This window comes from Etheostoma cragini, chromosome 20 (genome assembly GCF_013103735.1).
Source record: "Etheostoma cragini isolate CJK2018 chromosome 20, CSU_Ecrag_1.0, whole genome shotgun sequence".
NCBI classification, from domain to species: Eukaryota; Metazoa; Chordata; class Actinopteri; order Perciformes; family Percidae; genus Etheostoma; species Etheostoma cragini.
Window position 1 is genome coordinate 3,597,668 of NC_048426.1, and position 14,514 is coordinate 3,612,181.

The 14,514-nt window shown below is 39.7% G+C and overlaps 1 protein-coding gene and 1 long non-coding RNA gene across 2 annotated transcripts in view; one reads left to right on the forward strand and one right to left on the reverse strand.

Moving 5' to 3' along the window:
- nrxn3a (neurexin 3a) overlaps positions 1-14,514 on the forward strand; it is a 191,381-nt gene that overhangs the window by 91,220 nt on the left and 85,647 nt on the right. Inside the window, exons 6-7 of the mRNA XM_034857472.1 lie at positions 4,128-4,429; positions 7,144-7,305. Coding sequence (XP_034713363.1) covers positions 4,128-4,429; positions 7,144-7,305 — 464 coding nt within the window. The remainder of the gene's footprint in view (positions 1-4,127; positions 4,430-7,143; positions 7,306-14,514) is intronic.
- LOC117935357 lies at positions 1,828-12,063 on the reverse strand. Its single transcript, XR_004654743.1, has 3 exons — positions 11,991-12,063; positions 11,862-11,863; positions 1,828-1,840 (listed from the first exon to the last, which is right to left on the reverse strand). It is a non-coding gene; the product is annotated as an uncharacterized LOC117935357 (long non-coding RNA).

Here is a 14,514-nt window from a genome sequence, read left to right on the forward strand (position 1 = left end):
TTGATAACAATGTGCGAAAATACTAATAATAATAATAATAATTTATGTCAATTTATTTCTATTTCTGACTGTTAATTACCGGCGTCTGTACAACATCAAGAGGGGTTGACATGTTGTTTTTGTCTGTGTGACGTCAAAACTGTTGAAAAACGATCTGGGACGAGTTCATGAGTAGTATGTTACGGGTTTGACTGCCGTTTCAGGGCACTTTCATGGGTAGAAGGTTGTGAAAAGACACATTTCATGGTAATTTTAGAACAACAGAGGTGCAGAGATTACCTGGAAACTACCAGATGCATCCCCAGGTAATCTGTGCATCTCTGTTATTCTATTTTTATTACCATCTAATTAAATAGAAAAAGGCAGTTTTGCATTTTCCCCACTGATTCAGGGTTGCTACACAAAAACTACCAGAAGCATTTCCAGGTAATCTCTGCACCTTTGTTATTCTAATAATACCATGAAATTAAATAAAAACAGGCCAGTCCAGTTTTATGGCAGTTTGTGTAATGGTCAAGTTATCTAATGATTTGTGTACAGGTCACGTTAATGTCGTGATTTTTGTGTGTTGATTACGAATTTTGAAGTACTGTATTTTATTGGGAAGCCAATTTCGTGATCGCAGGACGATTACGCTAGCAAGTAAAAAGCCGAAAATCTGTTCAGGTTGGTCAGGATGGTGGATGAGTTGAACAACACAGGACTTTCTCCGGTTGGTTAATAATTTAACTTACTTTTTTTTTTATTTAAGTAAGTAGTACAACTAGCAGGAGACAAGTTATAATGTATGTAAGTTCTGACACACTACCTTCTTTAACCATTAAATTAATTCATTTTTTTGCCAACATATCTTATCGGAAAACAGACCAATATGGCAACACAAACTTGTTACATAATTTCTGTAGCCGGACGATTCAAAAAGACGCAGAGTTATTTGCGTCTTGATACCCAAACAAATTACTTAGCTAGTTACTTTACAATACGCCCCGCCAAAGTTCATTTTTACCCACATTTGGCGAGTTAGCGGGTGTCAATTTAAAGCTGTTGATAAGGCAGTATGGGTTTGAAAAAAAAGGACAAACCTTCCTGTAAGCTATCAGTTATGTCCTTCTCTAGCCAGTAGTATACCACTGAAGTTGAAAGTGTGTCTCTTTGCAACACCCACCCTCAGTTGTTACTCAACTAATGCCAAGGAAACACCTACCCAGAGGCACAAGGCTTTAGATTTATTTTCTTAGGTTAAACAAGGACATAATTATTCTCTATTGAGAAGAAAAGCCCAATACCTGCAGTACATCCCCCCAACACCCCCTACCTGCGCAACCAATGTGGAAATACAGTGAGGCAAATGAGTATTTGAACACCCTGCTATTTTGCAAGTTTTCCCACTTAGAAATCATGGAGGGGTCTAATTTTCATCGTAGGTGCATGTCCACTGAGAGAGACACAATTTTTTTTTTAATCCAGAAATCACAATATATGATTTTGTTGCTATTTCTTTGTATGATACAGCTGCAAATAAGTATTTGAACACCTGTCTGTCAGGTAGAATTCTGACCCTCAAAGACCTGTTAGTCTTCCTTCAAAATGTCCAACTCCACTCCATTTATTATCCTAAATTAGATGCACCTGTGTGAGGTCGTTAGCTGCATAAAGACACCTGTCCACCCCATACAATCAGTAAGAATCCAACTACTAACATGGTCAAGACCAAAGAGCTGTTCAAAGACACTAGAGACAAAATCGTACACCTCCACAGGGCTGGAAAGGGCTACGGGGAAATGTCCAAGCAGCTCGGTGAAAACAGGGCCACTGTTGGAGCAACCAAAAATGGAAGAAGCTAAACATGACTGTCAATCTCCCTCAGACTGGGGCTCCATGCAAGATCTCACCTCGCAGGGTCTCAATGATCCTAAGAAAGGTGAGAAATCAGCCCAGAACTACAAGGGATGAGCTGGTCAATGACCTGAAAAGAGCTGGGACATCGTTTCCAAGGTTACTGTTGGTAATGCACAAGATGTCATGGTTTGAAATCATGCATGGCACGGAAGGTTCCTCTGCTCATACCAGCACATGTCAAGGCCCGTCTTAAGTTTGCCAATGACCATTTGGATGATCCAGAGGAGTCATGGGAGAAAGTGATGTGGTCAGATGAGACCAAAATAGAACTTTTTGGTCATAATTCCACTAACCGGGTTTGGAGGAAGAAGAATGATGACCATCCCTACTGTGAAGCATGGGGGTGGTAGCATCATGCTTTGTGGGTGTTTTTCTACACATGGGACAGGGCGACTGCACTGTATTAAGGAGAGGATGACCGGGGCCATGTATTGCGAGATTTTGGGGAACAACCTCCTTCCCTCAGTTAGAGCATTGAAGATGGGTCGAGGTTGTGTCTTCCAACATGACAATGACCCGAAGCACACAGCCAGGATAACAAAGGAGGGGCTCTGTAAGAAGCATATCAAGGTTCTGGCGTGGCCTAGCCAGTCTCCAGAGTTTCTCAGCGATAGCCCAGAAACCTGATTGATCTAGAGAAGATATGTGTGGAGGAGTGGTCCAAAATCCCTTCTGCAGTGTATGCAAACCTGGTAAACTACAGGAAACGTTTGACCTCTGGAATTGCAAACAAAGGCTAATGTACCAAATATTAACACTGATTTTCTCAGGTGTTCAAATACTTATTTTCAGCTGTATCATACAAATAATTAGTTAAAAAATCATACAGTGTGATTTCTGGATTATTTTTTTAGATTATGTCTCTCACAGTGGACATGCACCCACCATAACAATTTCAGACCCCACCATGATTTCTAAGTGGGAGAACCTTCAAAATAGCAGGGTGTTGAAATACTTATTTTCCTCACTGTAGCTTATTCACTAAGTGTATTTCCCAGTTTACAATGTATTAAAGAGCTAATTTGAAAAAGTCTGAAAGAGAGCTTTGTAAAAAAAAAAAAAAATCATTCCTGTTAATTAATAATTGATCATTGTCCTATCATTGGAGGTGTTTTGTGAATAGGACCAACTGAAATGTCACATTGTCGTAGCATCAGTGAGAAAAGATTTTGGGGCGTTGTTAAAAGGAATGTGGAAGCTCTCTCAAGAGAGTTTGGGTGAGCTCGGCTTTCTGAGATACATTAATATACAGCAGAGCACATAGAAGCACATTAAATGGTCTTTGTGGCTGATAGATTGCTGTGTTTTGACTGAGTCCACAGTCTAGTATTTTTGCTTTTAACCACAGTGAGTTAATTAAAGATGATCTCACAGATAACCACTCTTGACTGGACCATTTGTCTGTGTTATCCCTCAGCTCTGCTGGGCGCATTTCAGCACATCCCTGTTTCTTTCCTGTATTTCTTTTACTAGGATCACAAGTACACTCACCCTAACGTGGCTTTTCTCTGCCACGTACCTCCCATCTTTGCTTCTCTCTGTCTCATCACAAGTATCAGCAGTGTGTCACAAGCCAGCTTTTTGACAGAAAAATGGCAATTTCTCTCACAAGATTAGGCCTTTGATGTTGTAAGATGATAGCTATCTGCTGCTCCTTTTACTTCTCCCATTGCCTGCATTCCTCTCTGTCATGTGTTAAATATTTCTGAAGGACAGTGTGGCTGTTCATTTGTCAGTCGGAAATGCCCGAAATAGTATGATGATTATTACTTGATTTATTTTTAATTTGTAATAATAAGTGGTCTTATTGAAACTCACAAACCTGTTTTTTAACTTTAAATATCCACCAAATAATTTTTTTGCTGAAAAAATCAGGAACGATACAACTTGCCACACACTGGTGAATTAAACAACTATGTTAAAAAATAAAAACATGTTTAAATGCAGTGTCATTTTAGTAAAGAAACTTTCACAGACCTAAAAGATTTGAGTTGTAACCTGGACCTTCACCAAAACCATTCAAGAAGAGCTCTTTTTCTGTATATATTTGAAGCCATAATGCTGAGGAAAATCTTGAAATCCAAACAGCTAGGTATTACTGGATTGTTAAATGATTAAACATAATGTAGATATAGTAGGTATTGGGCCTAATTTGAATCTCTCGTGCTGTGGGATGACTGAAAATATTCTGTTCCTAACACCTTTCCTCTTTTTTCTTCTCACCACAGCAAGGGAAGAGAATGTGGCCACGTTCCGTGGCTCGGAGTACTTCTGCTACGATCTTTCCCAGAACCCCATCCAGAGCAGCAGCGACGAGATTACGCTCTCCTTCAAGACATGGCAGCGCAACGGCCTTATCCTTCATACCGGAAAGTCAGCTGACTACGTCAACCTGGCACTGAAAGACGGCGCCGTCTCCCTCGTTATCAACCTGGGCTCCGGAGCCTTTGAGGCCATTGTGGAGCCAGTCAATGGGAAGTTCAATGACAACTCGTGGCATGATGTCAAAGTGACCCGCAACCTTCGGCAGGTAAGGCACAGAAGTGAATGTGTAAAGCTTTCTTAAAGCTTGGTATTAATGATCAACCCGTTCTTACTCCCACGTCAAAAATACGGACACTTGGTCAGTGGCTCTCAGCCTCAGATACGATGCAAAAAGCCCAGCAGATGTATGGAACGCACCATGCAGAGCAACAGCTCCACCGTGGTTGTGTTTAGATGACGTAGCATTCGGAGCGATAACAGTAGCGAGTAGTATAAAAGACCGAAATGCAGCGTAAGGATGTTGGTTGGGGGGTGGAGATTTGTGTCCCGTTCTTGTCCCGCTAGTCACAGAAACATCCATTTTATAACCCCAGACACGATCTTATCCTAAACCTAACTGTCCCGTTCTTGTGCCGCTTGTCAGTCAGTACTTCCCAACCCAGAGCGTTTTAACAGTATATAGATATATATAGATTTTGCCAATCTGTTATACATTCTTTACAATGTATAACAGATTGGCAAAATCTATATTTTGCAATTCCACATGTCAGAATACAGTCACCCGTGCCCAAATTTTTGACATTTACATACTCTGATTTTCATTTATATGTAAGTTAAATGCTGTAGCCTACTGTAGAAGCCAGCTCTTTTTCAAAAACAGTGACATTTATTTCACCCCGTACAAATCCATGAAATATATTTATGCCTTAGTCGGCCTAGGAGCTTTCTACAACAGACAAGCTTTTGAGAAAGTCACCACAAATGTTTGAACCTCGGTGAGATGGCCATCACAAACATCTTTACTTTTGAGTGCTCTTGTGAAACAAAGGCCATATTTGCCCAGATTTCTTTTCCCATCCGTGAATCATCATTGTTCACTAACTCCCCAACTTTTCATTCAAGATTTTTTTTTTTTCATTTGATATACTTATATGTATTAACAATCCTACTGCAATCATTTCTCACCTACCCCACCTTTCTGCAAAGCAAAAAAGCATGGAACGCGCTATGGTGAACGTACTCCATCTTATGGTAGATATCATTTTTCTTGTCATTTTTTGGTTTGTTGTGTACATCTACCTTTTCTCTTTTTGGACTTCAGTACATCAAGATACCATTCCCAAAAAAGAATGGATTTTGCAGCTTTCACGTTCGCTTCACTTTTCCTGTCCTTCTATTATTCACCTGGTTCATCTACTCGTTTTGCTTTTCTGCTTTTTTCTTCCTCTTGTTTGTTGTTTCTCTGGGGTTTTACGAAATCTTCAGATTTTCCTGTTAAATACTTTTGGTTATAATATTGTGGAAACTGACAGACTCAAATTGCAGTTGCAAACCGGATAACTACCTGTTCTACCAGTGCTCTAAATTCTTTTTTCTGTGTACATGCAAAACCAAAAATTTCAATTTGTGAATAAAAATGAGAATTATTGCTTAAATGCAAACTAAATGTCTAATTACATAGAGCACTAGGGTAGTTTAAGTTATAACAATAATTCATATCTTACAAATGAATCATGTTATGTTTTGTTAGAGTGAATGTAGGAGTGAAGAAATATATAGAAGTATAACATGAAATACTCAAGTACAGTACAGTACAGTACCTGGATATTGTAGTAAATAACAGTAATTGAATGAAGGTACTTACTTTCCACCTCTGCTGGTAAGTCTTTCACTTCCAAAAAAACATGTAAAAGACCGGAGGTTTTTACTACATGACTGGTGTCCTGCAGTGGGGCTGTGTCATTCTCTGTCCTTGATGTTTGCATTGTTTGCGTGGTTTTCCACTAAATCCTCCTACTTGTCCTTTTGAGTTGTATTTTCTTCAGTTTCTGCATGTTACTTCTCATACATGTATTAGTTTCTTTCCTCTCTCACGTATTTAAAACACAAAAGGAGATTAAAAAAAACAGCCAGCCAAATGGTTTGTGCATTATGAGTACTACATTAAGAAAATCAGTGCATGCAGTGTTAAAAAAAATCTCCACTTATATGAGAATGTAAAAACACAACTGAAGTGCTGTCAAGAGCATACATAAGCCGGAGCAATAGAACCCCTGTTATGAAAAGAAGAAGATGCTAATCAGAAGCCTGGAAAAATGCTGTTCCTGGAGAAGACAAAGATGCTGGCTTTATATTTGCATTCTGACACCTCCATTCCACAACAAAGTGGAAGAGTAACTGTACATTTATGTGTAAATATGTAAAAAGTCCTACTAGCAAGCCTGTCATCAGCACTGTTTGGCCACGTCCTCCATTGCAAAAAATGTCACCTCATTTGTGACATCTCACTAGGAGATAACGGTGCACAATCTAACGTTACAATCTATGTTTCACCTGTCTACAGACCACTACCACCAATACAATGTTTCTAAAAATCTTCACCCTGGCCAAGGTTTTCCAAAAGCTCTGTTTTCAGTGACCTAAAAGGCTGCGTGTGAAAGAAAGCCCAAACTCCTCAGTCAGTGGCTGGAACTAAATTCACCCAGCTATAATTTTTTTTGTGGACATTTTACTAACCCTTTACAGCTATTAACAGTTTAAACTCCCACAACTACTAACGTTCATAAAAAAGAAAACAATGGTCTGTCAGAATTACAATCCGTTCTTTCTGATCCATAACAAATGTAAACACATCACCAGGTCTGAGATTTATAATCACACAAACCTGAGTGAGTGAGTGAGTGAGAAAAATAGGCCACCTTTTATCCTAGAAAGTAAAACATTTGATTTCTACCCTAACTATTCATCCCTTAATGTCAGGTGACAATATCCGTGGATGGGATTCTGACCACTACGGGTTACACCCAGGAAGACTACACCATGTTGGGCTCTGATGACTTCTTCTATGTGGGTGGCAGCCCCAGCACCGCTGACCTGCCGGGCTCTCCAGTCAGCAACAACTTCATGGGCTGTCTCAAGGAGGTAGGGTACCTGATTAATTGTTTACCGTTTGTTGGAGTGAAATGTGGGACTGGCTTGATCATTACTTGCTAAATAGCTCATTTGTCTATGCTGTCTCTGAGCTGCTAGATGTTCCACATTCTTTACGAGATTGAGTTAACATTGCCTGTGTACTGGCAGGTGCCGGGCAGGTAGTGGACAGGGGGCTCATCAGAGCTTGTTTGCTGCAGTGTCTGAAAGTGGGATTGATGAAAGCAGTGGCATTCAATCATAAAATAATTCTACATGTCATTAGGAGCCTGTCAGTCCGATGGCTGATATACGTTGAGATATCCCAGCTGCCTGGAATAATCTCCCCCTTCACTTATTTGTAACCATGAGTTGTTTTGGTGTCTAAACCTTTTGTTGGCTAAATTTACAGTGAAGACAGTTAACGTGAAGGAGGCGGGTTATTTTCAATAGGGAGGAGATTTTCGACACAAACACCAGTATTGTAATGAGAAGTAAGAATAGCCGCTGTTCTGACTCAAGTGCCTGGCATCTGATATGGTCTCTATCATGACTTAATCCAGTGGTTCTCAAACTTTTTCCCCCTTTTGTGGAAGACAATGTATGCTTATTTTATACATATTATTTACATGTTTCCTGCCTAACACTAAAACTACTTTTCTGCTGCGAAAAACATTCCAATCTCAAAACATCACATTTCCCCCCTGGTCAATTGCACCCCACCTGTAATGCCTCTGCAGCCTACAGGGTTACGCCACACACACACACACAAACACACACACACACACACACACACACACACACACACACACACACACACACACTCACACACACAGTGAATACATAGAGTACACAGAATACACAGCATCAGGGAGAAGGACAAAGTGGTGCAGTAGCCATTTAATCCCCCTCTGGCCTACTTCCTGCTCTGTGCCATGCTGGGCAGGTTTGTGATTCCCTGTACCACCCATCCCCCCCAACCGGAGACTGACTGGTTCAGAGTATACAGCAGGACTTTATACCATGAAAAAGCAACCATTAAAGCTTCAAAACCAAATATTACACAACAAGACATGTTCCAGAAGGAATCTGATCCAAAATCGGGGAGAAATAATCCATCTGCACCCAGAATTAAAGCTTTGCCTGGGGTAAGCATGTGTCTAGTTAGCAATGGACTGTAATGAAGTATAGCAGCACTTTTTATCGTAAAGAAAATAACTGTATCTAAACAAAAAACTATACAACCGGACATGTTTCCAGCAGGAATGTGATCTAAAATTCGGAAGAAAATATTATGATATAATGGAAGTACATTACTGGGATGAAACCTCTCCCCTTCTGCCATTTGTGTGTTGTCCTTCTCAAATTCTCTTTGTTTCAAGGAAAAAACAACAAACATAGAGCTAGCAAGCAACACGCAAAAATTTCAAGGTTTGAAGAAAATGTTTGCAACAAGGCAGGCCTGTTTAGTTCTTCACCTCTCAAAAAATGTGACTTCACTTCGTGCTTATCACAGTGGTTATGACATAATGTCACATCTATGGTTTTATATCCATAATCATCACACTCTTTCCCTTAAAGAGAATGATATGTAACCATGGTGACAATGCACCATCTTGGGGGGATTAAATGGATGTGATAACAACTTTTTTTCATTTGTATTCACTGTAATTTATTTAAAATGTGATTACAATGTATTTCATTTAAATGTGACATTTGATCTAAAATATACTGAATCTAAAATATGTCAAATCATCAGCCTACCTTGATTTATTCAATGGGTTTTTATTATCATTACTTAAAAATAAAATCATTTTCTTAAAACAAGATATGGTCTCCAAAATGTGTTTTTCTAAATATTTAGTCTTGAAAAAGAGTCATCTTATGACCAGGGTGGCCTTATATTTGGGCCAATATGGTAATTGAAAATTAAAAACTATAATGACCTTGACTCAAACAGTAGAATACAACTTCAGTTACAATGTTTCAGTGTTGATTTATGAATTCAGTAATCTGCAAATCAAGCAGCACAGGCTGCAGCATATGCATTCATCATTTTCAGATAAAGGCATTGTTGTGTGCATGTTTGCTACTAAAATAATGTAGCACACTAGTGAATTATCTTAAACCATATTAATACAAGAGCCCTCATATATGAATATCACAAACATAAAACAGGGGACGTATGCATATTGTTTTTAAGTAAATAAAGAGGATTTACTACTTAATACTTTTGCTTTTTCTTGATTGAGATTAAAGACCGTTAACCTTTAAATTGTTAGTCATTGTTAAAGCTGCATAAAGTTTTTTGTCATCAGCAATTCCTAAATGAGTACTTCGCCTATTTAGCAGTGCCTTCCTTTATCTGTCAGACCGTTTTTAAAGAAAATTAAAGGGAACAAGACAGATGCAGCCGAATCAGGGATATTGTGTTTTTTTATTCTGAACATTCATCTTTCATGTCAAAACCGCATGTCTACATTACTCACAATGTAGCCTCGTATTGCCAGACCTCACTCCACAGTGTTGGTGAGGAACATCTGGCGCCTAAACAGGAGAATTAAATGCTTGATAAATGAATGTTGTTTGCATTTCTTTAAACCAATCACAATCATCTTGGGCGCCGCTAAGCTGCAGACACAGAGACAGTGGATCTGTAAAATAGTCTTGGGAAAGAACTTGTTTTAGTAGAATCTTTGCACCCTGCAAAAGCAAACGCCACAGTCAGTGGTTGGTGGTTAGATCCCCTGAAGTCCCATGTCGAAGTGTCCGTGGGAAAAACACTGAACCCCCTGATTCTGCGCCATCAGAGTGTAAATGTGTGTGTGTTTATCTGATGAGCAGGTGGCCCCTTGTACGGCAGGCTCGGCCACAGTGTGTGAATGCGTGTGAATGGTGAATGGTTCCTGTACTATGTAAAAGTGCTTTGAGTAGTCGTTAAGACTAGAATAGCGCTATTTAAGAACAGTCCATTTACATTTAACATGTCCTATTTTAATTCATTGACACATAATTAAACTTAATTTGCTCTTTCCAGTGTATCGCACTGTCAACGTTACTTTGTCCACAGTGATCCACATTTTCTACAAAACTTGACATTTTCAGCGTGCTTGCACAAAGGTTGTTGTTTACCGGGAAGGAACGGAGACTTGCAAGGCTAGGAAATGGTTATTATTTGGTACTTGAACTGTCCTTGATGTGACATCACTTGAATCAATTTATTAGACTTCCTGCAGCTCCCGCAAACCTCGCCATGAACGGTTCTTTTTTAATTCTGATTGATTGTGGCAAGATTGAAAGAGTGCTTCATTTAATTTCTAAGCAGGACTAGGGAATTCATCCTGGATGGATATAGAGTAGATACCATTGACTCTCGGATAAGACTTTTCCAATTGTCAATCAGTTGACAAATAAGTGGGAACAATTCTGTTCAGAAAGCATTATCTGTATACATTCATATCATTCTGTCACACACTGGTTAGTTATTGCAAAGCCATTGTTCTCAAAGCTTCAAAATCAGAAAACCGACTGCCTTTCATTACCCACAGAACAAAATAATACACAGATATCCAGGCATTCATTTATGCACACTGGTCACAAACACAGTCTGAAAGATTGTCATCATACCGTCTCCCTCATTAAGTCGCACACATTCTGCCCACCTCCTAATCTACCCACCCACCTACCCACACATAGCACCCACCAGCTCTCCCTCTGTCTGCTGTCCAGCACCCTTGCGTTCTCCACTCCCTGCCATTAGGGCTAATTTGCCTGCTGCCAATGCTCTTGTCCTCGCCATCCGCAGAGCATGGATAAATGTTTTGTTTCCATGGCACCAGGCACTAGTCGCCATTGGTAGCCCCCATGGCTGGCTGCCCCATGCTTATTATGCCTTTTATAAGCCAGCAATTACAGAGAAAGCCTACATCTCAAAACCATACAAAATACTTAATGGCCTACAATAACACATAATTGCTGTCATTGTCATTGTCATTACACCTCCATCAACCACTCATATGGAGACTTCTGGCTGTGCCTATATTACTGTGGCCAACAAAGAAACATAAAGGATGAGTTCACAGACTGAACATTGAGGATGAGCAAAACAGCACAAAATAATTCTCTCAGTTTTCTGCAGTAGTAACAGTACTTTGTTACTGTAACTAGATTTTTGTTTAGCATTTGAACCAGTAATGAGTATTATTCTCTTGTTCCTCTTCAACTACATTTAAAAAAACATTTTCCTACTTCAAAATAGTGTGCTTTTAATTGACTTTATCTGTTTTACAGCATCTGAATCTTATTTTAGTGTATGATTAAAAAAATCAGTTTACAAATTTATAAGAAAAAATAAATTAGCTCATAAAATATGATGTATTGTTATAGATTAAACTCCTTAACAGTATATGTAGTTAGTGTTTATAAACAGTAAATGTATCTTCCATACAGTTAAAAGCAAGGAGTGTAAGTCTATTGTTGTCATACGGTAACGTTGATGCAGGCGACGGTGCTGTAATGTAGCTATGGTAATAAAAGCTCACTAAATTCATTCCGCAGCAGTAGTCTACGTCTGTGGAGGCGGAGAGAGCTTTTTTTATCTGCTGCCAATTTGTCACAAAAATCCGAAACCACCTGAGCTTAGTCAATCAACGCTCTCTAGTTCTTGAAAGCTCACTTCCAGAAGAAAAATAAAATACAGTGTGAGAATGCATTGTAAACTAAAAGAAATATGTAGACTAAGTTGTCACAAGTCCAATGCAATGCTGATATCGCAGCAGAATGTTTATGCTTTTTTTTCCATTCAGTTATCCTGTTTTTTTCGGCCTAAGGCTCTGTCTATTTGTGGTGCACAGTTATACATTTCGGCGGGTGGTTTTCTTTCATTTAGATACTTGTATGTGTTTAAAAGAGAAATATACCTGCCCTGCCCTAATAAAGAAATATTTTGGTGAATTTTGAGCGAGAGTTCCCGTTTGCATGCAGCCGCTTACAAATCTCAACAGCCACAGAATGGATTTGGCTTAATGGAATGGTTTAGGAATCATTCAATGGTTTACTTAAGCACATTACATTAGTTTGTATAAATGAGTTCTGTAAAATATTGGTTTTATACGGGTTATCTAGATTTTCAGAGGACAAGTCCCAGACAATCCACCTGGCATTTCATAATGTCAGCAGATGTCACGGACGCAGCTCACTTGATAAAGCAGCAGAATTGATCCCTGCAAACTGTGTTAATGATTGACATAAACTGTGCTCTTTTTCCCAAATAATACATAATATAAATAATAGGAAAAAAATGTCAGTTTTGGATTTGGTAACGCATATTTGAATGATATCGATACAGTACTTGGGCTAAGAAAATAAATGATAAAAAACCCATTTCCCGGGACGGCCCATTTCCCCGTATTCCTGTGATCTGATTCATCCAATTTTTGGGAAAAACATTTAACCCTATTACCAAAAAAAATCAGCTTTGGCTACCCGCCTGAAGAAGTACACAGAAGTAGAAACCAGTAGAATAAAACGGATGTTCGCCAACGAACCCTTTAAAGTGGGCTCTCCGTGGCAAGGCAGTGGCAGGATAAGAACAGTAATACTGAGACTGATCAACACTGGAAAAACATATGGGAGAAGGAGACAACACATAAAGACCAGTAACGCTAGTGTATCTAAGAGCAGACCACAGCAACCTCTTAGAACAAGACCTACTAAACATAATGTTGGCATACATCCAAGAGCGAGTGTATCACATGAAGAGCTGGACAGCACCCGGGCCTGACATCTTCCACACCTGGCTAAAGAAGCTGATCGCAACCAATTGGCGCCGCTGCTTAGAAATGGGCCCCACCCAGAGTTTACCACAATCACAACTGAAAGGGTGGAACAGCTATAAATACCTAGGAATTACACAGGCAACTTGAAATCACAAGCAGGCTGCAAGTAAGGCGGCCACAGCCAAGTAACAACACAGAGTAAGGTATGAAGATTTAACTGATTGGGAAAAACAAGCTCAGAACCATCCACACATACACACCACCAGCCAACCGTTACTTGGCTGGGATAATAACCTGGCCAAAGGAAGACATAAAGGCAAATGATGTTAGAGATATAAAAGCTCCTGACAACCCACGTCCAGGACCCTGAGACTACAAATTATTTGTAGGAGGTTGGCTAAGGACTAGTGAGCGTCAAAGACACTATCCAGGATGAAACAACAAAGATTCAGCAGTATATCAGGAATATTAGTAGGTACTCAATTGGGGCCCAATTAAGAAACCTGCTAAGTGAATTTCTCCCGCAGCAGAAATCCAATGATGAGGAGGCAGGGGGGAGGAGGAACCATCATAGGAGGGCAAGCCCCTGCATGGCATGTACCATCGACAGAACTGGCTGATATCGAGAAATCATGCCAGTGGCTGGAAAAGGCTGGTCGTAAAGGCAGGCGACAACTAAAACATCATTAGAGGCCAGGGTTTACCAGGACCCCAGGTGCATGCTGTGTACAGATGCCCCTGAGACAGTCCAGTGCATTACAGCGGGACGTAAGATGCAGGCAGGTAGGGCATAAATGGAACGCCATAAACAAGTGACTGGCATAGTGTACAGGAACATCTATGCAGAGTATGGACTGAACTGGCCTGAATGGACTGGCCTGGAAGCCCCAAGGTCAAAGTGGGAGGCACCTTAAAAGGCGACTGAGAATGACAAAGCTAAGATCCTGCGGAACGTCACGATCCAGACTGATAAAATGATGATGACCAACCAACTGGACATAGTGGTGGTCAACAAACAGCAGAAGAAGGCAATTGTGTCCCACTTGGCTAAGAAATAAACCCACTCCCAAAGCTGGGCCTAAAGTAGCGTACAAGAGGTCATACAGAATGAATTGCTTTTTTAATGATTAATTTAATGATTTATCTGATTTCTAGCATGCATATTAGGATGATCGTTCTCCATTTACAGCAATGACAAATATGACCGATTTATATTGATAAGAAAATTATGGTTGGAACTGTTTACTTGATTTTAGCACCACATTTAATATTATTAACAAAATTAACTGCATAAGAATTAAGTCCAACATCCGTTATTTAACCAATAAATATACTGCCTTGAATTGTTCTATTCTTAACAACCACTCAAAGCACTTTGCACAGTAAAGGTACTATTCACCATTCCCACACACATTCAAACACTGTTGGCCAAAGTTGCCATACA